The sequence below is a fragment of the Mus caroli genome, chromosome X, assembly GCF_900094665.2.
Source record: "Mus caroli chromosome X, CAROLI_EIJ_v1.1, whole genome shotgun sequence".
NCBI lineage: Eukaryota > Metazoa > Chordata > Mammalia > Rodentia > Muridae > Mus > Mus caroli.
The window spans coordinates 1,695,689-1,720,445 of NC_034589.1; the positions used below are offsets into that span (position 1 = coordinate 1,695,689).

At 47.2% G+C, this 24,757-nt stretch overlaps 1 protein-coding gene and 1 long non-coding RNA gene across 4 annotated transcripts; one reads left to right on the top strand and one right to left on the bottom strand.

The window, feature by feature from the left end:
- Positions 1–4,349: 4,349 nt before the first annotated feature.
- Positions 4,350–19,960, bottom strand: Ppp1r3f (protein phosphatase 1 regulatory subunit 3F). 2 transcript variants are annotated; one of them, XM_021152686.1, is made up of 4 exons: positions 18,930–19,960; positions 10,050–10,102; positions 9,676–9,755; positions 4,350–6,640 (listed from the first exon to the last, which is right to left on the bottom strand). In XM_021152686.1, the coding sequence occupies exons 1-4, from the start codon at positions 19,928–19,930 to the stop codon at positions 5,372–5,374; spliced, it is 2,403 nt and encodes an 800-aa protein (XP_021008345.1). In that variant the 5' UTR covers positions 19,931–19,960; the 3' UTR covers positions 4,350–5,371. The 2 variants fall into 2 exon arrangements, with proteins under 2 accessions (XP_021008345.1, XP_021008346.1); XM_021152687.1 differs by having other exon boundaries at positions 4,710–6,637.
- A 216-nt stretch (positions 19,961–20,176) lies between these two features.
- LOC110286218 lies at positions 20,177–24,083 on the top strand. Of its 2 annotated transcripts, none has more exons than XR_002377134.2 (3): positions 20,177–20,293; positions 23,366–23,403; positions 23,573–24,083. It is a non-coding gene; the product is annotated as an uncharacterized LOC110286218 (long non-coding RNA). The 2 variants fall into 2 exon arrangements; XR_003835687.1 differs by lacking the exon at positions 20,177–20,293 and adding an exon at positions 22,843–22,878.
- Positions 24,084–24,757: the final 674 nt, after the last annotated feature.

Genomic DNA, 24,757 nt, shown 5'->3' on the forward strand with positions numbered 1-24,757 from the left:
TGTGTGTGTGTGTGTGTGTGTGTGTGTGTGTGTGTGTTCATGTGTCTCATATACAAATAAGCGCAGGTGACCACAGAGGCCAGAGGCTAGATCCCCTGGAGCTGTTTGATGTAGATAGTGGAAACTCACCGCAGGCCCTCTGAAAGAGCAGCAAGTACTCTTAACTACTGAGCCTCTAATGCACATTTTAAAACTTAATAAAATGAGCTGTACACCCACAAGCCACACCCAAAGGGATCACTATTGGATGACAGAGCACAGACACCTTAATAACTGGCTACACCACTGAAGAAAATGTCTCTCCCTTCCTACCCATAATGAGCTGCATATACATCCTCATGAAGGTGTGGGGGCTCCATGAGCCCCTCCCCACTCTATGACAGGATGTTGTCCTCCCAAGTTCTGGGCCACAGCCCTCTCTCCCACTGCGGAAATGCTTGGCGACTTTATGATCATCTTGCTTTCTTTACATTTTCCGTCATGGGATGATGTGTTCATCTTAGTTGTTTATAAACTTTGGTTAAGTGGTTCAAACGATGTGAAACCTTTTCTTTGGCTCCTTTTGTTCAGCATCCCAGCTGTGAGAGTCCCCCAGCTCATGCAGCTATAGATCGTCCCTTCCTGCTGCACACCATTCTGTTCGGTGAATGTCACAGTTCACTGGTATGCCTAGTGGGCCCTGGCTTTTCTTTCTATCATTTTTCATACATTCTAGGATTAAGTCCTTCATTAGTTAAAGGTACTTCCATTGTCTTTTCCAAAATGTCACTTTTGTGCCTTGGTCAAGAGGCATTCTTACTGTCATTTAATGTTTTATAATTTTCAATTATGATTAATGCTCTTTGTGTCTTGTTGAAGAAAACAAATGTCTATCATGCATATACAAATGCATCCCATGGTTGAGGGTTTGGTATAGCTGGGTTCAGGTGCTTGAGTTTACACAGGATACAAAACTTGGCCCCCAACACTGCAAAGAAAAACTTTGCATCATATTAAAAAGTGATTTGCTTTTTCTTTTCATGTTGATGCTTTTAATTCACCAAGAGTCCTTATTTGTGATATTAAGATTCGTTTCTTCTGAGATGGATAACCAGTTGTTCTATTTATTAAAAGTTCCACCCTTCCCTCACTAGTCTAGAATATCTTTCCTTGAGCACTGATTCAGTGTCTAATACATGAGTGTGATGTGAGACTACCTATTTACCTAGGCTTGAAACACTATCGCACCACCTTGGTTACTGTTCCTTTATAATAGGAATGCATGGCCTGGCTTGTCTTGACATTCCACACACATTTAAGAATTGATTTGTCAACTGGGCTGTGGTGGTGCAGCTTCAATCCCAGCATTGGGGAGGCAGAGGCAAATGAATCGCCGAGCTTCAAGGCCAGCATGGCCTACAAAGCAAGTTCCAGGACAGCCTGGGCTATACACAGAAACCCTGTCTTGAAAAACCAAAAAGCAAAAAAAAAAAAAAAAAAGCAAAAAAAAATTTTTATCACAATCTAAACATGCCCATAAATTATGATTGTGTTTACATTGAACCTACAAAACAGTAGAGCAGGTATTCTCAACCTGTGGGCTGCATATCGGGTATTTACATTGCAATTCATAACAGTAGCAAAGTTACAGTTATGAAGTAGTAACAAAAATAGATTTACGGTTGGGGTCACCACACCATGAAGAACTGTAGTATGAGGAAGATTGAGAACCACTGGATTAGAGGGTCCTGACAAGATTTAGGGCCTTGACTCTCCCGATTAATATGTGGATCTATGTTAGCCTATGAAATTCTTCAGTCAGGTTTTTGTATTATTTTCCCTAAAAGGTATTGCCCTTTGTTGTTAATTTTGAAGTTGTTTATTAGTGGTTTGTTAAAAGTTTCTTTGTTGTTTGCATATGAAAACATATTTTTGCAGCACTTGTGATAGCACCAGGGTCTCACACCTGTTAAGCGTCTATCCCTGAACTACAGTCCCGGACCAAGCCAAAAGAAATGGGGGGGTAGGGGCAGGAGACAAGGTTTCTCTGTGTAGCCCTGGCTGTCCTGGAACTCACTCTGTAGACCAGGCTGACCTCGAACTTAAGAGATCCGCCTGCCTCTGCCTCCCACGTGCTGGGATTAAAGGCGTGCGCCGCTATGTCTAGCCACACGCATACATACAACTTTGAAATAGCGATTTTGTACTCTGAAATCTTTCTAATCATCCTAAACTCTTCCACAGATTATGCTGGCTTTTCTGTATGCATAAATGGTATAACCTACAAATAATAATTTTGTCCCTTGTTTCCAATGTTTAAATGTTTTCTTCTTTATGAATTTGTATTACATTTATTTGTGGGGCATGTGTTATAACATGTGTGTGGAAGTCTCCTTCTACCACATAGGCTCCAGAGATTGAACTCAGGTCATTAAGCTTGGTTAGCTTTAGCCACTGAGCCATCTCACTGGCCCCTAAATGTTTTTGTTTTTGTTTTTTTTTTTCGGCTCGTAGCCTTGTTGTTGTTTCAGTGCCACGTGCTAGTGAGTGTTTCAGTCGAAGTATGCAGTTCACTGACAATTATTCTAGATAATCTTTCTGCTAAGAACATCCATTTGACTGTTGTACTAAGATTTGAAAACGCATAGTTGAATTTTATCTAATTCTCTCTAAATATTGACACAATTGTAACTTTTAAAAATCTTATCTTGTCTTACAGATGTTTTGCCTGCATGCATGTCTGTGCACCATCTGTGTGCCTGGTGAAGGCCAAAAGGCGGTGTTGGATTCCCTAGAACTGGGGTTACAGACAGTTGTGAACCACCAGGTGGGTGCTAAGTATTGAACCCAGATTCTCTGGAAGAGAACCAAGTGCTCTTAACTGCTGAGCCATCTCTCTGGTTCCTGTAGTTTTTCTCCTTTAATATGTTAATGAGATACTTATGCTGTTTCAAATATTAAAATACATGACATATTAGAGATAAGTCTAATTTGTTCATTTTTCCCCAAGTTTTTCGAGACAGTGTTTTGCTATATAGTCAAGACTGGTCTTGAAAACATTCTGGAGCAGAGGCTGGCTTCAAAAATTGTAATCTTCCTGCTTCACCTTACAGAAAGGCAGAGGCACACATCACCATACCTGGCTCAAGTTGGTCATCTTAGACTTTTTTTGAGGCAGGGTTACTATGTGTAGCCCTGGCTGTCCAGGAACGTGCTCTGTAGACCAGACTGTCCTCGAACTCACAGCAATCTCCATGCCTCTGCCTTTAAATGCTGGAATTAAAGGCATGTGCCACCACTGCCTGGCTATCTTAGACTTTAATATATATTTGACTTAGCAATCATTTGATTTAGACTATTTTTGTCTCTGTGAACAAGAGATAGTTTTCTTGATATTCATTTTTAGTTCATCAGGTTTTAAAATCATCAAAGACTCATGAGCCCCATTAAATGAGTTGAGCGTGCTCCCCTTTTCTACATCATGAAACTACTCTAGGGAAAGTGGAGTTATTCGTTCCTTGGGCCCAGAGTTTCTGTGGAGGGAAACTTCTATTTCTTCAATGGTGATAAAACTACTTAAAATTTTCTGTTCCTATTGGGTATGAATTTCATACGTTATATATTGATAGTAATTTGTCTACTTTCTTCATACAATTTGACATAAGGAAACTTTTCAAATAATCATAAAATTATCAACTCAAAGCCAGGCATATAGTCCTAGTTACTTAACATCCTTAGTGGGTTGAGCATGCCTCTCACCCCCACTGGACCGGGAGCTCTTCACTCTACATCCACAGGGCAGAGAAGAGGTGCTCGGTCGGTCAAGATTTGTGAAGCTAAGCTGAAACTGTAGCCACACTTCTCTGGATTTCCATATGTTTCATCCAATGGGCAGTTCCTGGGAAAATCTAGTTGATGGGCACAGTTCTAGAATAGCCAGTGTGAAATGAGGAACAGTGGGAGAGCGTGGCATCCTGGAAACCAAGTGAAGAAATGGCTTAGACCAGAGATGACTAACTGTCAAATGCCGCCAGGAAGCCATTAAGAAGACATATGGGTTTATCTGTTACAGCACCAGCACCAGGAGTTTTTAACACTGCTGGAAAAAAATACAGATTGGTGCTGTTTCAGAAAGGCACCGGGTTTTGGAAGAATGGGGGAAATGGAAAAGGCTCCTACAATTGTTCCTGTAAGGAGTTTGTGGTACCTGTAGGAATACATGCTAGTGCACACCCAGGGTGCATCAGGAGGACTGGGAGTTCCCAGTCAGTCTGAGACCTTGGTAAAAGAAGAAAAAAAATCACCAAAACAATTACCACTTTTTAAAAAGTTCTGCTGTAAAGGGAAGTAAATAAATATATTGTGTTTTATTTTGCTATGCCAAGAGTTTTTATTTGCATGCAATAAATGTCTCTAACCTTTCTTTGAAAGCTTCTGGGTATCCTGTTTGGAGTAGAAATGCAATGTCTGGGGACAACAAACCTGATACAAATTTTTCACAGTACATTAACTCCTTTCTGGGGCCTTCCCCATTTAGGGGTTTCAGGGGTCTCCCTGCTAGTGTCAAAAGCTGCTTTTTGCAGTCACCTCCAAACCTTGTAGCTAATCCAAGCCTCCATACCTACAGCTGAGCACAGCCACCACCGCAGCCGCATGACTAACACCAATCCTTCCTCTCAGCTCCCACCGAAACCACCCATATACACAGACACAAGCTCCCAGACAAAATATGCACGACCAAAGGACCACATATATTAGGACCACAAGGCAAAGAGATACAGATCCTCAAGGACACATTGAGGAGGCAGCAGTAGGTATGGCCGTGGCCATCTCCTTTCCCAACATGGACCACGGCCATTCCCCAGAATGTGACTACCCTATACACTCAGGCCCAAACAGGAGACCAGCACAGCAAGACACATCATTTCTCATAGAGCTCTATTGTGGCATATAATAATATGTACTCTATATAAATTAAATTAAAAATAAAGCTCCAGCAGGTTGCACAGGTTGGTTGTTAATAAATATCTCTCTGGGTAATTGTGCCCCAAGACCAGCTCATGACCACTCTCCCTCATCCAGAGAATTATACAAAAATAAATACAGGCTTGGGGTGGGTGGGGGGCATGCCTGGTTCCATTCTAAAATTTCTCACACCATCCACCATTGTATTCCACTCCACAAATACTACTGCAGGAAGCCTGCTTCTGGCTGGAGAGCTCCAAGATGGGAAGGCCTCTCTCCAGTCAAGCACTCTCAAAATCAAAGTCCCTCACTCCACAGGCCCTGGGTCTCATCTCAACACTCTGGGCTGACAGAGGGACTGTCAATCTCCAGATCCCAGAGAGGAGGAAACCTGCTGTTGGAACCTAGCCCTCCCTCCCGGCAGCCCCTACGAGAACCAGGCCAGAGAGAGGCACAGCACCAGCACCAGAAGGGACACACCGCTGTTCAAAGCCACGGGGACCATAACGAGCCCAGCCAGGACCCCCAAAGTTTGGGTCAAGGGCCCCCGGAGCCGAGGAGCCAACGCACACGCACATTCTGCAGGGGCCGCTGGCATGGGAGACCTCTTTGGGGACTCAAGATTCAGGCTTCCACCCTCTTCTTCCTGGGAGTTCACATGAGGCTTGGCTACACTAGACAGACAGACTTCAGTCCCCATGGGACCAAGGAGGGCAGGACTCTGCTCTTGCTGAACTGGTACAGGCAGCTCTTTCTCAGAAATTGGTACCAAGCTGCTTTCCCGCTCAGTAGGTACCTCCTCCATCTGGCTTCCGGTCCCAGCCTCCCCAGGGGACTTGCTCACCCCAACTATTACCCTATTCAGGTGCAAAGAGTTGCTGTCCTTGCCCATCCCTTTCTCTGAATTCTCAGTGAACTGACCCTGTGTTCCCAGAATCACTGGGCTATCACATCTAGAGCTAGAGCGCTCGGCCCATGGAACCCACACATCTCCCATAGTAGCTATCACAGAGCGGGCTCCAGAGAGGATTTCTGGAGGCGATTCCTTAGGGCTGCCCCCTTCAGGGCTAGAAGGAGTGATGGAGAACCCATCTTCACCCTCTCCCTCGTCATCTGGGTCTTCAGTGTCCTTGATGAGCTCCACGCCACAGCCCAGGCGCGCATAGTGCAGCGTGATCTCCTCGGCCAGAGCACTGTTCAGGGCCCTCTCGGGGCCAGGCCACTTCAAGATCAGGTCACGGTCCGTGAGTATGCCCAGGGCATGACTGGGGGAAGTGCCTTCCCCGCCACCCGCCGCTGCCACAGCTCGCAAGCGGCTCAGGTGAGACAGGTAGAGCTGCTCCAATTCCTGGTCAATGGTGTCTTCACCAAGCAACTCATCCAAGCCACTCACAATCTCCAGACCCCTGGCAGGCTCATCTGTCATAGCCCCTACCATGGGGGCCTTTCGACCCCCTCCACTTTCCCACGTAGCCTCCACCTGCTGCTGGGTGGGTTCCAGGAAAGGGCCAGCAGCTCTATCACTTGCATCGGGCCCTGAGGCCTGGTCCCTTGGGGGGCCACCCAGGCCACAGGTTGCTGGAAGAATCCTGATGGCAGGTGCCTGGCGAACCTCTGTAAAAGCCACAGGTGGGTTGCTTCTGGGGATGTCACCTTCTTCTTGAGGGTTGCGGGTCAACGTGACTTCGGGCACCTGCTTCCATTATGTGGATGGGAAATGGAGAGAATAGAAGAAAGCAGAAGAGGGGGAACAAGAAGAGATAGTAAGAAGCAGTATAGCTACACCCAGTCTCTAGCGTTTTCTCAGCAAAAATCTGCTCAAGAACCCCATGTAATTCTCTCACCACCAAAGACTTGGTCCTGTATATGCAAAGAGCAGAGCTCAAACAAGTACAGAGTGACTTCCTTTTGCAAGTGATAATGCTAAGTGATTCACTGGACATCAGCACTGAGCAGATGACGGTCAGTAACAAATGAATTCTCTTTTAAAAAGACTGATTTCAGGTCTGGCAGGATGGCTCAGAGGGTAACAGCACTTGCTGCCAAACCTGATGACCTGAGTTTGATCCCCAGGACCCATACATGTGTTGGAAAGGAAAATGCCAATTCCTACAAGCTGTACTTTGACCTACACACACACACACACACACATACACAAATATAATAAAATGTTAATGTTAGCCAGGCGTGGTGGCACACGCCTTTAATCCCAGCACTCGGGAGGCAGAGGCAGGCGGATTTCTGAGTTCAAGGCCAGCCTGGTCTACAAAGTAAGTGCCAGGACAGCCAGGGCTACACAGAGAAACCCTGTCTCGAAAAACCAAAAAAAAAAAAAAAAAGTTAATGTTTACTCCCTAATTGTCTTCTAGAGCAGTGCTCAATCTTGTAGCAACACTCACATGGAGCCTCGGAGTCTCTAGACATGATTCTCCACTGAAAGGAAGCAAAGTTTCTTACTGAGATAGTCTTCTACAGTTTTAGAGCTGGTAAAGTACAAGGCCATGATATACTGCCATAGCAAGATGTGAGAACAGGCTCACAGAATAACAGGGAGTGTTAGTAGATAAAAGGAGACTATGAGAGAGAAAAAAAATCCTCCTGGCCACAGAGAGCAATATTTCAATGCAAGCATCAAAATAAACAAATACAGTGGACTCAAAATCAACTATTATGTTTGGAATCTGAGTGAAACACCAAACTCAAAGCCTTTCTGATGACCTTTGGAGAAAACAACATTTTAATGCATATTGACAAATCAGAAGGGGATGGATTATTTACAACACTTTTCTGTACAAACTAGACCTATCTCAGTCTCTGTCTCTGTCTCTTTCTCTCTCTCTCTCTCTCTCTCCCTCTCTCTCAAGTCCAGCCTAGAATTTAATAGAACTTAAGTTCTATTAACTAATGGAATTAGTTCTGTTTAAGTCGATTTTAAAATGATAGACAACATTTAATAAATATATTTAGCAAACTTAATGGTTTAGTAAATTTAATTTAGTAAAACACTAAGGTAAATAAGATTAATGAATGACTGGAAACAGAGGAAGAGCACCAGTCAGACAGCTCAGTAGGGAAGGCACTTGCTACCAAGCCGCACAGCTTGAGTCTGACACCCAGGACCTACACAACAAAAGGAGAGAACTAACTCCCACAAGTTGTCCTTTGACCTCAATACACACACACACACACAAACACACATACCATGACATGTACATACACCAGATACACACACAATCAATCAATAAATGTAATTTAAACTTTGTTTAATAGAGTAAGAAATGGATTTGAACCTGAATCTCATCAAGCAAACTCCGACTCTGTCAAACTGTACTGACAAACAGGGTTTAGCAACTAAAGTGGAATGAAGACACTGAGGGACTATTAAAAAGTTAAGAGACATATCCATGAGATACAGTGTATCAGCCTGACAGAGGTGCCCCACACCTTTAATCCCTGCACTTGGGAGGCAGAGGCAGGTCAAAGCTCTGAGTTTGAGGCCAGCCTGGTCTACAGAGCAAGTTCTAAGACAACCATGGATACACAGAGAAGCCCTGTCTCAAAAAAACAAAAGACAAAAAAAAAGAAAGAAAAGAAAAGAAGACAACAGATCACTTTGTTTGAGTCCTGGGAATAGTTATAAAAAAAAATTGTATCACTAATCTAATCACTTGATGATATGAAGGAATACTGTTAATTTTTGGAGCTATGATTATGATAAATCATTGGTAGTTCTTGTTTTGTCTTCTTTTAGGATTATCTTTCTAAGAAATAAACTATAACCTTCATGAGCTGAATAGTATCTGGCTCTCTTTATTCCAAAACACTTCCATAGGAAATGGGAAGGGGCTACACTGTAAGTAGGAATTGACACATGCCAATATGCACTGAAGCCGGGTGATGCGGGTTCATTATACTAGTCTCCTTTATAAATGTGCTTAAAGTTCTTATAGACAGAAGTTAAAGCAGAGCCACTTTAAATGTTTCCTCCTGGCCAAGAGCATCAGGGTGCCAGGGTTCAGCGGCTTTCTCCTCCCGGGTGCCCCTGTCCCCACCGTCTCCCACAGTGTCTCACAGCAGGTCACATTCCTCTTCTGCTCTTGCCTCTGTCCCTTGACTCCTCCTCATTAAGAGTAAAGTGGCCTAGGTCTTCACCTCCAGCCCCATGGCCCCACCCCATCTGTTCCCTAGCACTTCCCTGACCTCAGCTCTCAACCCCCTCTCTACTTGCCCTCACTTCCAGAAGCTCCTGCTCCTGCCACATGAGTCTTGTTTCTAACACACAGTAGCTGAGGCCCGGCCTTTGGGACTTGGAATGCTCTTTTCTGAAGCCTCACTTCTCAGGCCTCTCCCTCCATTCCTCTCCTTCCCTCCCTCCCTCCCTCCCTCCCTTTTGCCTAAGCATTCATCTTCAGCTCAAATGTCTCACCTTTAAACCATTATTACAATATGTCTCTGCCCTAACATGTAATCCCCATACAGATGCCATTTGGACTGGGTTTCCAATGTCTATCACACACAACAAGCCTTCCCTTAAATGTTTGCTAATTAACAGTTAAACCCAAGTGAATAATTTCATCTTTCCCTTACCCCCCCCCATCAAATTCTAGTTTTTGTACTATCACTCCCCATCTCCACCCCTACTTCTAGGATAGGCAAGAGTAGGTCCAATTGTGGTCACACTATGAGCTTCCTATCTGGCTGCTCGAACCAAGGTTACCAGGGTCTGCTCACCTGAAGGGTCATCTGGGGCCATGGACGGAGAGGGGTAGGGGCCAACAGGGGACCTAGTGACTCTCGAACATCAGGATGTTCTGTGAGAGAGAAAGGCAATGTTGAAGCAAGACAGGTACAAGCAGCCTAATTCTGCTTCTCTCTGACATTAACTGTAAGTTCACATTAGAAGCTTTTTGTGACAGTCTAAGGAACAGGTGACCTTTTTCCTTTTTATATAGAAACAAGGCAGAAAGAAGTGGTAAAAGGCCACTAGAAAGGTTAGGAGACATAGCTCAGGAGTAGAGCACTTGCCTAGCACACATCAAGCCCCAGCACCATGAAAAACAAAGTATTACAAAGGCTAGAACTCTCAACACCAGCCCGGTGCTTACCTGCTAGGGTATTATCGTCCGCACTCCTCATCCTTGGCTCTTCTTCAAAAGGCCTGTGGGGCAGACAAGACAGCAGGTAAATATAACACCCTGAGAGGTCAGTCGCACCACCCACAGAGGCATCTTCCGGGCCTCTGTGATGACCCATCTTCACCTGACAGCTGCTATTTCTTCTCCCCCCAGCTTCTCAGTCCATTTGGTCATAAGAGCCCTACGCAATCATGGTAGAAATTTTACAAAAGACAGAAAAACATAAGGATCCAGGAAACAAAACAATCACATATGAGCCAGAGGCAACCACTGTTACTATTTGGAAAATTTCATTCCAGACATTCCCTGAAACCATTTAGATTCTGCAAACATACTTTCACAGCTGGCTTTGTCCATTAAACAGTATGAAACATCATTATAGACTTTTGCAAACATTGAAAGAACGGCTGCTTTGTGCCTCTATCAAATGGCCTTGACATTATTGATATAGCCATTCCCTTCCGACTGAGTAGCTAGCTTCTTTCCTTTATAGTTACAAACCAAATATCAACAGGCACTTTTGGATCACTTCTTTAGGGTTTGTTTCTGGTTATCACAGAAGCCACTTTTTTTTAAGAAGGGTGGACAGAAAAGACTGAGGGACACAGGAAGCAGCAGAGGGGAGGAGAGAAGGCAAATGGAGATCAGGAAGGAAGTCAGAGCAGCCTGTGTCCTCTACTCCACCCCTCCTTGGTCCCCATACCAGCCTGCCAGGACCCATAACCCCCTTGTAGGTAATATAGAGTGTATAGTGGAGTCAAGAGGAATAAGGATCAAAAGGCAGCTCTCTGGCCTGGAACAGAGCAGTGAGTAAATCAATGGGAGAAATCTATTGGTCCAACTGTTCCTCTGCCAGCCAAGGTAGATCCCTGAGTGGCATAAACCAAGTACTTCAGCCAGATCCTCCCAGGAGCATGCCTTTATCATGGACCGATCACTGTTCTATTCTTACTAGTGAGTATCAAATGTTCACAAATGAGGCAGAGGGCTGAAGCAATGATTACAAGATCCAGAGACCTGAGGGAAACTGAAACAATCACAACTTTTCTTCCTAAGAGGTGACAGGACACGGTTGACACTTACCTACTCAGAATCACCCTCACAAAAGCAGAATGTTGCTAGCAGGCCTATGCTATGGGATTAGCCAATGGTCTACACGCCCTACATGGACTGATTTAATCCTCGCTGGGACTGCAAGGGAGGTACTGCTAAATCCTTTGAAGTGGGGCCAGTTCTACTATCCCCATCTTATGGATGATGAAGCACAGGCTAAGGAAATGACTCAAAATTATGCAGGTAGGATCAAAACCCAGATTTTTAACCAACAAGCTGATGCTGTTTAGATAAGAGTCAATCTCCAGCTCTATGTAGAAAGAGAGGAGAGAACCTATAACAGACACATACATTCCCTCCCCCTCCCTTTCACATATTCACTATGTGTACAGTTCCATAGTACACATGGCTACATCACTACCAGAGTGGCTACTCGAACCTCTGAGCAGCACTTTGGAGGAAGAAACGTAACAGTGTATAGAAGGACCTAGAGTCTGGAATCTTTGCAAGGGGCCCTCAGTCTCCTTCTACAGTCTAGGCCTCATGCATCCCACCAGAGCTATTTCACTCTGAATATTATAGAGCCTGGGGCAGGTGACTCTAGGAGCCCAACCAGCAACCTCAGCACAACATAGATGAGAAAAGAAGATTCAGGAAAAGTTACCGGAGACTGAACCAGTCAGTCTCTTCAGCGGGTCTAAAATCCAGACCTTTGAATCTACAGCTCAGGACTTTTACCTAGCAGGGATAACTTTTTATGTTTGTTTTCTTTTTTAATTGTCTTACTGAAGCTGGGCAGTGGTGACACACACCTTTAAACCAGCACTTGAGAGGCAGAAGCAATCAGATCTCTATGAGGTCGGGGCCAGCCTGATCTACAGAAAGAGCTCCAGGGACAGCCAAGGTTATACAGTGAGACTCTGTCAGGGAGGGGGGGAGGAACCTACTTTATTGTTATCTTCTAAAGTAAAACTAAAGTAGTAAAAAAAAAAATCTTTAGTTTTCAAGAACACTCTCAACTGGATAGAAAGCCAGCCCTTCCTCCCAGAGACAGGCCTATGCAAGCTTGCCCGTAATCTGACTCAACCCTGCCATGCGTACCAACCAAGCTTCTATTAAGTCATAGATGTGAGTGAAGAGAACTCAGGCGGCAGCCCCTAGCAGGAAAAGAGACTTCTAATCAGATGAAGGGAAATACAGTCCACAGTGTTCTTCAGCTGCCACAGCCCTCCACAGCTGAAGCCATTTCAAGTATCAGCCCAACTCAAGATCCACAAAGTCAGCAAGTTGTCTTCCCAAGCTCAAAGAGTTGGTAAGAAAAGCTGGGGGCAGGGGAGACAGTTGCTCATCTCCGCCACCATGGGCCTTTTTGTTACATCAAAGTCATTTGAAAAGTTTACATGTATCCTTTCAAACAGCAACCTTTCCTTCTTCCAAATATAGAAAGTATGATTTAAGGAACTCTCTCTATCCCCGGTAACTACACTGCATACTGATAACATCCAAAACTGGCCCCACTTTGAAGACAGTGTCTCAGACAGGAGGCAGAGAGGTGTGTGTGAAAGAGAGAGAGAGAGAGAGAGAGAGAGAGAGAGAGAGAGAGAGAGAGAGAGAGAGAGGGAGGGAGGGAGGGAGGGAGGGAGAGGGAGAGAGAGAGATGGTGGGGAGAAACCTTTGAATCGTCTTTCACAGTAAAATTTAGGAAGCAGCTGTGACTGCAATCAAAATGAGGCGAGTGTAAGTGTACAGACTTACCGATCAGTTAACAGTTCTTAGAAAAATGGAAGGAAATCAAGAACAAAACTGTACATACGGTGTGCCCGTTCATTTTCGAGAATAAAACCTTTTGGCACCTGTCCCACAAATGCCATGCAGTCTCTCTGGGGGGCAGTGAACACACAGTGGGCCAGGACACACAGTGCTGGGAAATGTGTTGGCATGCCTTACTTGAGTACTTGTGAATGAGTCCAGCCCATCTTACCTAGAATGAACCACTCTACTGGGAGTGAAAGTTCTTCCCACCATAAAGAAACTCAACAGCTACTTGACTTCAGATAGTACCTGGAGACCAAGGGATAAGACTTCAGAAATTGGTGGCAACGGCCCCAGCCCAGGCCAGCCAAGACAGAAAAGAAAGATGAGTTAGCAGAGTTAAAGGATGAATGAGTGAATGAGGGCCAACAAGCCCCCAAGAGAAATGCAAAGTAGAGTCAGTAATACCACGGCCACAATCATCGTCTGGGTCCTACGTGAGCACGCCAAGTTTCAAAGAACTGTGCTTGCCCAAACTGGGTCATGTGCTGAGCCCCAAAGGGAAACACGCACAGCCCAGCTCCCATGGAGACAATCTGATGATGCTGTCTGGGGTGGGGGGGTGGCTTCCAAAAGTTGCTTCAAGATACTTGGAATTCTGGTCACCTTAAGTCATGTGCTTTGTGGTGGTGAGGTGAGGAGGCTGTGACATCATCAAGTTATGTAGGACTCTGCCCTGCTTTCTCCGAGTGTCGGCCTCAACTCTAGGACTTGTGTGCGCTGTAGGGCAGCTTACCATGCATGCTTCAAGCTTCATCTAACTGACACTCCCATGGCCACAGCCCAGGGTGAGAAAACCATTTTACCTCATAAGCCAGCACATTCACGAGTAAATACAGACACACTGAGAACTGAAACACTTGCTCTTCAAAGTAATACTCACCTCTACTGCATGTCAAACTGCGATGGGCTGTTTCCTATACCATTTGTCAATGTTTGTTGGAAGCCAGCAAACTGATCTTGCATCTCAAGAAATGGCCAGAAAATGCAATGTTGAATAGTCCCAGCTCTACCACATATCAGCTGTGACCCGGGACAAATTTCCTCACCTCTTGTGCCCTAGTCTCCTCATCTATAAGGAAGAAATGGTAGTAATACTTCAGGGAGCTTTTGGATGGACTGAGGAAACATGCAAAGCACCAATAAAGTGCTTAAAACTAAGTCTTTTGGAATAGCACAGGGGGCTCTGAAAAACGGAAGCAACTTGTCCGGCCATTCCCAGCTGTAGGCCCCATCCAGCAGCCTAGCACTGCAGTTCTCAACTGGAGCACTAGCAGAACTACACAGGCTCAGGTCCCTGCTCTGCCACTTTGCTGTGCAGCCTCCAGCCCATAACCTTAACCATGATGGCCTACCAGTTGTCTGTAGAACAAAGGGACACTTTCTCATGAAATCCTCTCTCCAGACCACTTAGATGATTCCCACCCCACCCACCCCACCCATTTCAACTCTATTGTTCTCATTTCTATGAGGCCACCAATAGCTACCCATTCATTCAGTTACAGGTATAACGTAAAACCTGTGCATCAGGGATAGTGACAGGAGACACACTGGTGAGCAAACCCAGCAATGAAATTTAGAATTTGATGTGGAGACATTTGAAAAAATACTCAAACTCGTTCTTTCAACAAATATTTATTGAGCACCTACTAAGTGCCATGCACTAAGGCAGGCCTGTGAAAATACAGTGGTCACCAATGCAGAGCATGTCCCTACCCCTCACGGAGCTTACAGTCTAGCATTGCAGTCACCCATTAATCCCCTAATAAAGGCCTTACTACAGACGGAAGCCAGTGCCTTTAGAAAAGGAAGGAACATGCTAGAACACTAAGCCCTAGCACAGACTAGAATCAGCAAGGGCTTAAGGATGCTTAGAAAGCAAGTGCATGGGTATGGAATAAGAGGTTGTTTGGGGGCACTGAGTGGGAGACAGCCAAGCTTGAGAAGACTAAGGATTCAGTCAAGCAGAGACACCAAGTTTAGTAGTTGAGGCTGACAGAACAGGAGAAAGGGCCAGAGATTTTGAAGAAAGCAAGTAGAGGGCGGTCCCAAAGCCAGAGGGGACCTGAGTAGGAGCAGTTAGCCATTTCAAGAAGAAAGCAACGGAGCCTTTCAGTGTGGCCAAAGCCAGGGACTAATAAGATTGCAGACAAAGCAAGTGCTGTTGACTCTTCAGGGGAGGGGGACAAGGGTGATCATCAAGTACTGACCAGAGGCAAAGGGCAAGGTGGCTCAACAATTAAGAGAGAGACCCTGGCCTGAGGCTAGGTCAACAGAGGACCAGGTGAGACAGACCTGGAAAAAAAAAAAAGCCTGATGAAAGACAAATGGGGCTTATGGTTGCAGCCTCTGGACAAATGGCAGAAAATGAAGCTCTGGAGCCAAGAACAGGAACTGGCCTGAAATGGGAACAAGGGACCCCCTCCTCATGTACAATGTGAGGGTGTTGGTGTTCAGATGTGGGGGCTCTAAGGAGCAGGCATTCCATTCTTATGGTTTCTATTGTGTTTGAAGAAGCAAAGGCAGAGTGTAAAGATAGAGAACACTTGAAGGGATCCCATGAAAGAAGAGCCGAGGGCGGATCAAAGGACACACGGGACAATGGGGCAGGATGGAAGATGGCCCTTAACTTGGGGGAAGGCTCACATGCTGGCCTATGTGGCATTTTCCAACTTGACTTGCTGATCAGTGCTATGAATAAAACTGGGGACTTAAGAGGCTAGGCTATACAAACTTCCTTCCCTAAGGAAACCCTCTTAGAACTGAGGAGTCTCCATGAGGAGAATCTGAGGGGTACAGGAAACACATTCTTGGTGAAGCGAACAGTATGAGCGACAACCCCAAAGCAGGAGTAACAGAAGGGATGTGGCGACAAGAGCTCGGGAGCAGAAACCAATAAAAAGCCAGACTAGATGCTAACAGAGGCCGAAGCAGGCATCAGTGAGGGTGTGTAAGGGCCAGCCAGATTTTTGTTGGTCTTTATTTTTAAGAGGAATAGGATACTTCCTCAGAGTATAAAGCCAAGACACACCAGAAGGGCTCCTTCCCATATCAGTCCAATCACTGAGGACTCAAAACCTCTGTGCTCACCCAGAAAAGAGGGATTTAAAGGAATCTAGCTCACAGAAAACACTGTTGAGCACAAATAAAACTATACAAAAATACTCAGCAAAGTGCCCAGCAAGGAAATGGGGCTTGGCCATATGTCACTTGGTAGGGTCTCACATAACCCTTGCCCCCTGGCTCTACCCCAAGCTCCTGGGAGTCTTAGAACCAGCCTGTGTCTTCTCTGCTTGTTCCTAGCACTGTGCTCAGCACATAACAGGCTCTACCAAAAATGCTGCTGATGGATTCTCTCTAAACCTACTGAGTACTGAAAACCTGGTCCTGCAAGCCAGGGAAAGCAGCCAGCTCAGCCTCTGGACTACATCCTCATGGCTGCCAATCATCTCTTCTGACCCTACCTGCCAAGGGCCAGCTGCACAGTGGGCCTGCGGCCAATAGTTCTGAAGCCCTCTACAGCAGGCCTCCCACAGATAAGAAAAGGGATCCCCTGAGGTCCACCACCATTTCCCCAGAGGGCTAGATCACAGGGGGTAGCTGTTCTTCAACAGCACTTCAAATCAGCAGCAGCACACAGGCCTTAAAACAATAATAAGTTGAAATGTATTTGCTAGGAAAGTCACCGACCTACAAAGAAAACCTTATCGCTGATCTAGCAGCGCACACCAGCCTCCCCTTTGCAAGAGCTGAGATCAAAAGATAAAGAAGCTATCAAAAAGCCATCTGCCCACTTAAAATAACATCTCAAGTCACGTTGGGAACCACAAACATGGGGCCAGCTACCAAAACAATTGTCTAAATGAACTACTTCAATTTCTCCTTAAAACCACCCATGTATTTTAAAAGAAAAACACCCTCTCCACCCACCTTGGCACGGCAAGGTTTTGATTTGTCTGTTCCCTTCCTTTCACATTCTTGAAAATGACCAAACTTCAGTACTCAACTGTCTAATCTTCCAGAAAGGGCTCCCACAACTGCCGATGGAATGAGAAGTGATTGAAATGCAGGCGATTCTGGGGGCACTGGAACTGGGTGGCGGCTACATAAGTGCATACACATACATGTGCAATTCTTCCGAGCCATGCCCTCGGGGATCAGTACCGTCCACTTGTGTATATCTCAATAAAACACGAAGCACACATAACAGGTACAAGGGGGAAAGGAAGAACTAAGAGCGCCAACAGTGAAATTCGGACTTTGTTTTTAAACCAGCATCCCTAACATTTCCTCCCTGGCCTGGTTACTTACTAGCTGAGTGACTCTGAGCAAGCTAGAGCACCTCTCTGAGCCCCCCCTTTTTCCCATTAACTAGGACTCAATATAGTGCCTACAGTCAACAGCACATTCAGCTGACCTCAAGAGGAGAATGTCCCTACCACTCTTAACAGAGATTAGGAAATGCTGCCCACCAGACCTTTTACAGCTACAATTATGCCTCAGTTACCTTGCCTACGGGTGCTGCATCCAATTCAACCACACAATGGGAAAGCCATTCCTCTCTGACAAATGAGAAAACTGAGACAAGACCACACAACAAAGCTGAGTTTGGGAAAGGATACATGGACTGTACATGAGCATCTAAGCTTCGATGCTAATTACCACCACTATGGCACTCCTTTGAACTAGGCTCAATCCTGAGTGCTTCTGCTCATCCTGTGAGGTCTGTGCCATAACAACCTGTTTTACAGATGAGGGTGCTTATTTACGGCACGATGCAGTTAAGAATTGGATACGGTCACACTAAAAAGTGGCAGGCTTAGGGTAATCGAATGTCAGAATCTGAATGCTTCAAGGTCCATCCACGAAGAGCTAAACCTTTCACAGCCTAAGCCCTTACCACAACCAGCAGATCCCACAGCACCCTGCTCCATCATGCAGCTTTCTCATAGGAGCAGGAAAATGTATGCATTTCATAGGGGATCTAACTGACCCCGGGCATTAGGCCTGGCTGGAGCCCTTGACAAACAGATAGCCCTGGTAAAGACCTAGAAAAGCATTATATCAGTCAGTTTACAAGAGGTGTGCAAAAAAAAAAGTCCGCTTCTCATCTGTTCCCACCTCTGCCAAGGCTAATGTTTTATGTGAGAATATAGCCTCGTTCCCTAAACTCCACTGGAGGCCTCAGACTACCAGAGGAACAGTTTTAAAAAAAAGTATGCATAGACTTCAAAGCCAGAAATGGTTGAAACTAAAAAGCCAAGTACCACCACTTCCTCAACCAGTTTCTCTAACTCTGGCTTCCTGCTGTGGCAGATAGGAATCAGATTCGCCTCCCCACACCGGGAGACCCTTAGTCCACACCTTCACACGGCATGTTCTCTCTACTCCAGCACACTGGCTGACAGTCATACGAAACCCAGAACCACCTCAGGACTTTGCTGTCCCCACTATCTACATCTTCCTCCCCTGTATGTGCATCACTGCTCCGTACCACTCTGGACTCAAGTTCAAATGCCACCTCCTTAGAAAGAGTCCTACCTGGTCCAAATTCTACCAACTCGCTCGTCCATAACTCTTCGTTATCACCGTCTGGGACTCTTCACAAGAGCTCACCCTCAACACGTCTGCAGCAGCCACTCCCTCCAGGGCCTTACAGTATTTTCCTTTCAGCACTAACCTTAGCCCTATTTATCTTATCTGCTTGTTTGCTTTTGCATTCTGTTTCCCAGAGGAGCCTTTGCGGGATGGTTGGGGACAGGGAAGGTGTCTGTCTTGTTCAGGGCCTTATAGTGGAACTCAATAAATGGATGATACCCCAGAATTTAAAACAGTGCCTAGCACATGTTTGGCCTGCACTACTCTTTGACCGAATGCACCCTCCTGCCTGTCCTGGAGAGCAGGCCTGGGGGAGGGGGAAGTGCTGGGATGGGAGGCTTCTACATCCAGCCCTGTGTTGGTGGAGGTGGCGCTGGCAGACATTACCTGCGCCTCACCGGCTTCATGCAGCTCTTCAGCTGCCTGGCCTCAGCCTCCACAGGACCCTGGCACTCAGGCTGTGGCTCCAGCTGCTGCAGCTGCTGCTGCTGGGGCAGCCCTTCGGCATCAGTGGGTGTGGGAGCGGGTGCGATCCGGAGCAGGACAGTGTAGTTGCGGCCATGGTTGTTGGCCCAGAAAGTGCCCTCGGGGGTCTCATAGCGCACCACGAAGTCGAGGCGCGCCCCATCGCCCGCGCCCTCAGCAAAGGGCAGCTGGAAGGCAAAGCGGTCAGTGCAGCCACCGTCGTCGGGTGAGGAGGCTGACATCTGGCCAGGGCCCAGGCCTAGCCCGGGATCCAGGAGGGGATCTCCTGCTCCTGTTCCTCCCACTCCTGCCCCAGGCGGGCTGCGTGGGACATAGCGGGCTGGGTGGTCGCAGAAGGTAGCCCAACCGTCGTGTGAGGCCCGCACGTGCACCGCCTTCTCGAAGGAGCGGTTCAGCACGCGCACCAACCCGCGCACCACTGGCGGGCGTCCCCCAGGCACCCACACCCCGGAACCCCCGGGAACCGCTCCAGGAGGCGGCAGCAGCGCCTCCAACTCCACCATCACGCGCCCCAACCGCTCCAGACGGCCCAGCGCGGGCGGCAACGAAAATGTGGGCACCAGGTAAAACCCCCCGCCAGCGGGAACGGGGCACGGCGGAGAGGGATCGGGAAAAGCCTCCTCCTCCTCCTCCCCTTCATCCCCATCCTCGCCATCGTCGTCCTCATCAGCCCCGCCACCGCCGCCATCTTGCCCGGTCGCCGCCGCCATCTTGCCCGCCCCGGGCCCGCCCCACGGCCGGTAGCGGCGTAGCTGCGCCAGAGGCAGCCCCAGGGCCTCGTCAGCGAACAGCACCCTCCGCGGGGCCACCGCCGCCTCAGCCGAGGCGCGGGGCTCTCCCGCAGCCGGTGACGGGGGCGCGGGATGCCGCAGCGGTGGCTCCACAGGGGCCGTGCGCGCCATATCGGCGGCGGCGGCGGCGGCGGCACCGACGGCACCGGCGGTGGGACCGGCGGAGGCAGGGCCTGAAAAGGCGGGCAGCCAATGAGAAAGCCAGAACAGGGGGGTGGGGCTCCAGTGGAGCGTAGGCGGTGAGCTAGAGACAGGTACGACCAACAGCCAATGGACAGCCACGCGGGAGTGACGTACAGGTGATTGACAAGCAGGAGAAGCTAGCAACCAATGAGGACGCCCGCGCGTGGGCGGGATGGAAGGCGGGATGATAACGGAATCAATGGAGAGGCCTGAGTAGGGTTAATGCGGGCCCGAAGATGTAGCTAGCAGGAGTATGACAATTAGTGGGAAAGTCTGAGCACGAGAGGCATGGTAGGCGGCAGGAAGATGAAATGGCTACAAGCAATGGGGGCAATGGGGAGCGAACCCAGAGGTCCAAAAACTGGGAGATCCGCAGGTTGCGTAGGCGGTGAGACGTAAGAAAGATAAAATGAACAGCCAATGGAGAACTGCACGCGAATGATGTAGAGACAGAATGACGATAATAGTTGCAATGAGCCAATGGGGGAGTCTTGTGAGCGCACACTATGGCTTCAAGAGGCGGTAACAAGGTAGATCTAGCCAATACAGAGACTGAACAGAGACAGGAAGGCTGTGTGTGAGCAGACATGGAGGCGGGGCTGTAGCGGGGGTGGGGGGAGCACTAAGGCATGTGAGGAGTGAAGGTGGGAGCGAGAAAGAGATGGGGATCCAGGGTGAAGGCTGTTATATCTCAAAGGACAGTGCCAGTATGGGATTAACCAAAGCTGAAACTAGAGAAATGTAGCCGGAAGGAAACTTTGGAAGCAAGATGGGAACTCACACCCACGGATGGTAGCGTAGGTGCTGTGAAGGAAAGCATGAGTAGCCAATAAATAGGCTGAGTTGGAAGAAGGTGCATAGGCTGAGCCTGAGCTATTGAGTGATTGAGCGCAGAATCAGAATTCAGTCAGCCAGTAAGACCGGACCTCTGGGGAATGGCTTTACCTTTCCCTAATCTTCCATGACTCCCCATGGCTCCACGAATTCCCAGAGCCCCTAAAAGCCCAGACTGCACCGGATTATGAGACCAAAGCAAAATAGTTCTATCAGTTACTAGGTGTGTCCTGCCGGCCCCACACCACCACACACACCTCCCAGCCTTATTGTGACCAATGCAGCTAGCCATGAACGTTCTTAACTGTTAAAGTCCCCAGTTGAGCATTGATGTTCTTCAAGACTTGGCACCATTGCATGAATCAATCACAAAATAGGAAATAGAACCTTTTTTTGAAGAATTAGCTTTTCCAACTCACACTTAGCACACATTGACTCTGACAGTATGTCATCACAAGCTTATCAGCTAATGTACGTTCAAATCAGAGTCCTGCCCTTCTTGCTCATTTTGACACTTAATCCCACAGTGGCTTTCTTCTCCCCCCACCCCTTTCCCCATCTCCTCTGCTTAGAGTGCTGTCCCATCTGTTTCTTTCATCTAGTGAATTCTTTCCATCATCCCTCTGAGATCGCACCTCCTATGGGAATGACCTGGATTTTGCCATCATGTTCATTCACATATCCCCCACTCCCATTTACTAAGTTAGACTTACTGTTTGCCATATGCCAGGTTCAAGGAGTGCTTTTATCTAACCCTCATAACACCCCTAACAGGAAGGCCCCCACAGTCTCTCTGCTCCTCCTGTCTGTGTCCAGGGTCATGAAAGGAATATGTCCAGCTACAAGTAGCAGAAGAATAATGGCATAATGAAGGCAGAACTTTTTTTTCTCATCTGAAAGTTCAAGGCAGCAAGCGCTCTCAGGACTCCATCCTATCTGCCCATTTTAGGTATCAACTGTGCCCTGGTCTTGCCTCAGAGTCTCATTCTTCAGCAAATCCTGCAGGTTATCTACCCAACGCATTTTCCAAGCAGGATATGGTGATGTATGCCTGTAATCCCAGCACTCAAGGGGCTGAGGCAGGAGAATCACGGAATTCCAAGCCTAGGCTACAAGTGTGACCTTGTCTAAAAAATAAAAAGGGTTAGGTGTAGCTCAGCGGTAAAAACCACTTCCTAGCAAGTGCATGGGCCCCATCTCTAGCATCATTTTTTAAAATCCCAAATTCACCTTTTCACTACCACTCCATCAATAGGACCAGCACCAGTCCCAGTCCCCTGGACTACTGTAGTCGCCTCCCCCTGGTTGGTCTTCATCCCATGTTTCTACCCCCTATTCCATATTCAGCCATCTAAGAGAGCCTCTTAAGTCCTAACAATAATGTCTCTCCTCTGCTCCCAACACTCCTCTGGCTTCCTCTACACTAAGAGGAAGAGCCAACCTTCACCATGTCGTAAGCGCACAAGCCAGCTAGCCCCGTCTGACCTTCCTCCTGTTCTCTCCCTTCCAGTCACGTCACTCCAATCACACAAGACTCTTTGCTGACCCTGTACACACTCACCTCAGGACACCCACACTGACTCTTCTCTCCTAGATCTGCAGATCTCCCCATCACTCTCTTCTTCACCTATTCCTGCTCTTTGTCAAAGATCCCTTTCCCTGGGAATGCTCCCCCTGACCTGTTAAATCCTGCCCTGTTCATCATCAGCTCCTAGCCCTCCCAGTTTGCTTCCCCAGAAACCTACATGAGCCAATATAGTAATGGTGGAGAGGAGATACCACCCTCTGACAAACGGACCCCTAGCCACCATGCTGCAAAGACCCTGGCTTTATGCTTCAGTAACCTTAACACTCCCGCACCCACAGCCCCATTCAAATAGCCTCCTGGAAACCTGTGTCACTTACCCCTCATTTATTTATCCTGCCACCTCTCTGACCAAGTTTTCCCAGAGTGGCAGGAAGATGGTGACGAGGATATAAAGAAGGATGCAGACCAAGCCATGGACCCTGAGAAAATAAGTACCTATTCCAAAAAGAGACAGGTGCCAGGGCTGGGGACTAGAACTGTCTCAGAGACATAGAAGATACAGGAACTAGTTGGACCCAAGTGTACAGGGAGCAGGGACCATTAACTTTGGGGCATAGCTACAATCAGCTGCCCATTACCTGTTAGGTATGCTCTTCACCCCTCCCCTATTCCCTCCCACACACAACCACAACTGTTAAGCTCCTAAGATCCATGCAGACCTCCAAAATAAGAGGACCTCATCCCACCTCTGTCCCTCCCTCCCTCTCAACTCAGGACCTCCCCCGGCTTCCAGGCACCACACAGGCCATGTTTGGTCTTAGATGTGTCCCACCAACTTAGAAGCCCCAACCAGTGAAAGTTTTGCTTTGAGCTAATGGTAGGAAGGGTTGAGGGTTTTTTTTTTTTTTTTAAATTGTTGTTGTTGTTGGCTGGTATTTTTAGGTCTTTTTTTTTTTTCTATTCATTTTTTCACTTTGTTTTCCCCTCTTGTATTTATAAAGCCAAAGCCATCAGTTCCAGTCTTGTTATTTCCAAAAAGGTGAGTTAAGATGAGGAGAGTCAGTCTCTTTTTTGTTGGGGGGGGGTGCTCAGAAGATAGCGGAAAGGGACAAAAAGTGCAAATGAGGGAAAGAGCAAAGGAGTGTGGGAATTGTTTACTAGCTTAGCATCATGTGAATAAAAACTTATTTCTACTTTCTCTTCCTCAGCCCTGAAGCCAGTCTTGCAAAGAGGTGGTGGTGGCCATGCAGTTGGATACCTGGAACTCTTAGCTCTCTGTAGAATGCCAGGACACCAAAGGCTGGAAGCCTTAGCCGTGCCTTGTCAGGAAAAACTCTGTGAAGGCTCGTCTGTATTAAACAGTGGTTACAAGGAGCAGGTCTGTGCCAAATCGAAGACATGCAGCTGCCAGATCTTGAATACAAACCTTAAAAACCTCACAAACATCAAGTTCCAGAGGAGTCTCCAAGTCCTAGAACTTCTAGGACACTGTTGGCTTCAGGAAAACTGGTCACTTCAGAGCCCAATGCTAAGGACCCCTATTTCCCAACTTTGTGATCTTAAGCAAGCTGCACCTCCATTTTGCCCATCGGTCTAATAACAATACAGCCATGATGAGATGGACCTCAGAGGGTGAGAAGTGTTCGGCTCTGTCTGGAATGTAGAAAATTCTAGATAAATGTTGGCTACCAAAATTATGGCAGCTGTTTAGAATCCTAAACCTTTGCAAACGGGACTGTTTCTTTCCTTTTATTTGTGGTTTTGGTTTTTTTGGTTTTGTTTTTTTCTTTTTACATAGAATCTGGCTATATAGCCCCAAGCAGCCTTAAACTCTTGATTCTTCTGTCTCAGTTTCTGGGGTGCTGGGATTACTGGTATGTGATACTGGGTGAAACTGGAGCTTTTCAGAGTAGACTGTTACAAAATTTAGAATCATCAGGCTATGGTTATATTGTTCCTGACAGGACTGGGACCCTGGGCTGCTATGTGTATGGTTTTTTTGTTTGTTTTAACAACCCAGAGCCTTGTGCATGTTAAACAAGCACTCTGGCACTGAGCTGCAATGGCCAGCCTTTCTTCCCCTTGCCCTTCTTGGTGATGCTGGCTGCATTAACAGCCGCTGGGGCTGTTCCCAGGTGGGAGGCTGCTGGGTCAGGGCACTCAAGCACAAACATGATGTGGGGATACTTTCCTCCTCACTCAGAGCCTCGCAGCAGCTTCTGGGAGCCAGCGAGACTCTCTGATTCTGTGAATTTGTACAGTGGAGGAGTACAGCCCACTTTTTCTCCATGAATTGCTTTCCATGCCTCTTGCCTTCTATGGAAAGAAAGGCTACAGGAGTGGCCAGCTCTCCCAAGCCTTGGCAACACGATGGTGGTGATCATATGCATGCT

Excerpts from the sequence above, each read along its gene's own strand:
- Ppp1r3f (XM_021152686.1), bottom strand. The coding sequence starts at position 19,930 with ATGGCGCGCACGGCCCCTGTGGAGCCACCGCTGCGGCATCCCGCGCCC. Across the intron at positions 9,756-10,049 it reads GGACGATAATACCCTAGCAG|AACATCCTGATGTTCGAGAG; the intron begins GTAAGCACCGGG and ends TCTCTCTCACAG. Across the intron at positions 6,641-9,675 it reads GGCCCCAGATGACCCTTCAG|CAGGTGCCCGAAGTCACGTT; the intron begins GTGAGCAGACCC and ends ACATAATGGAAG.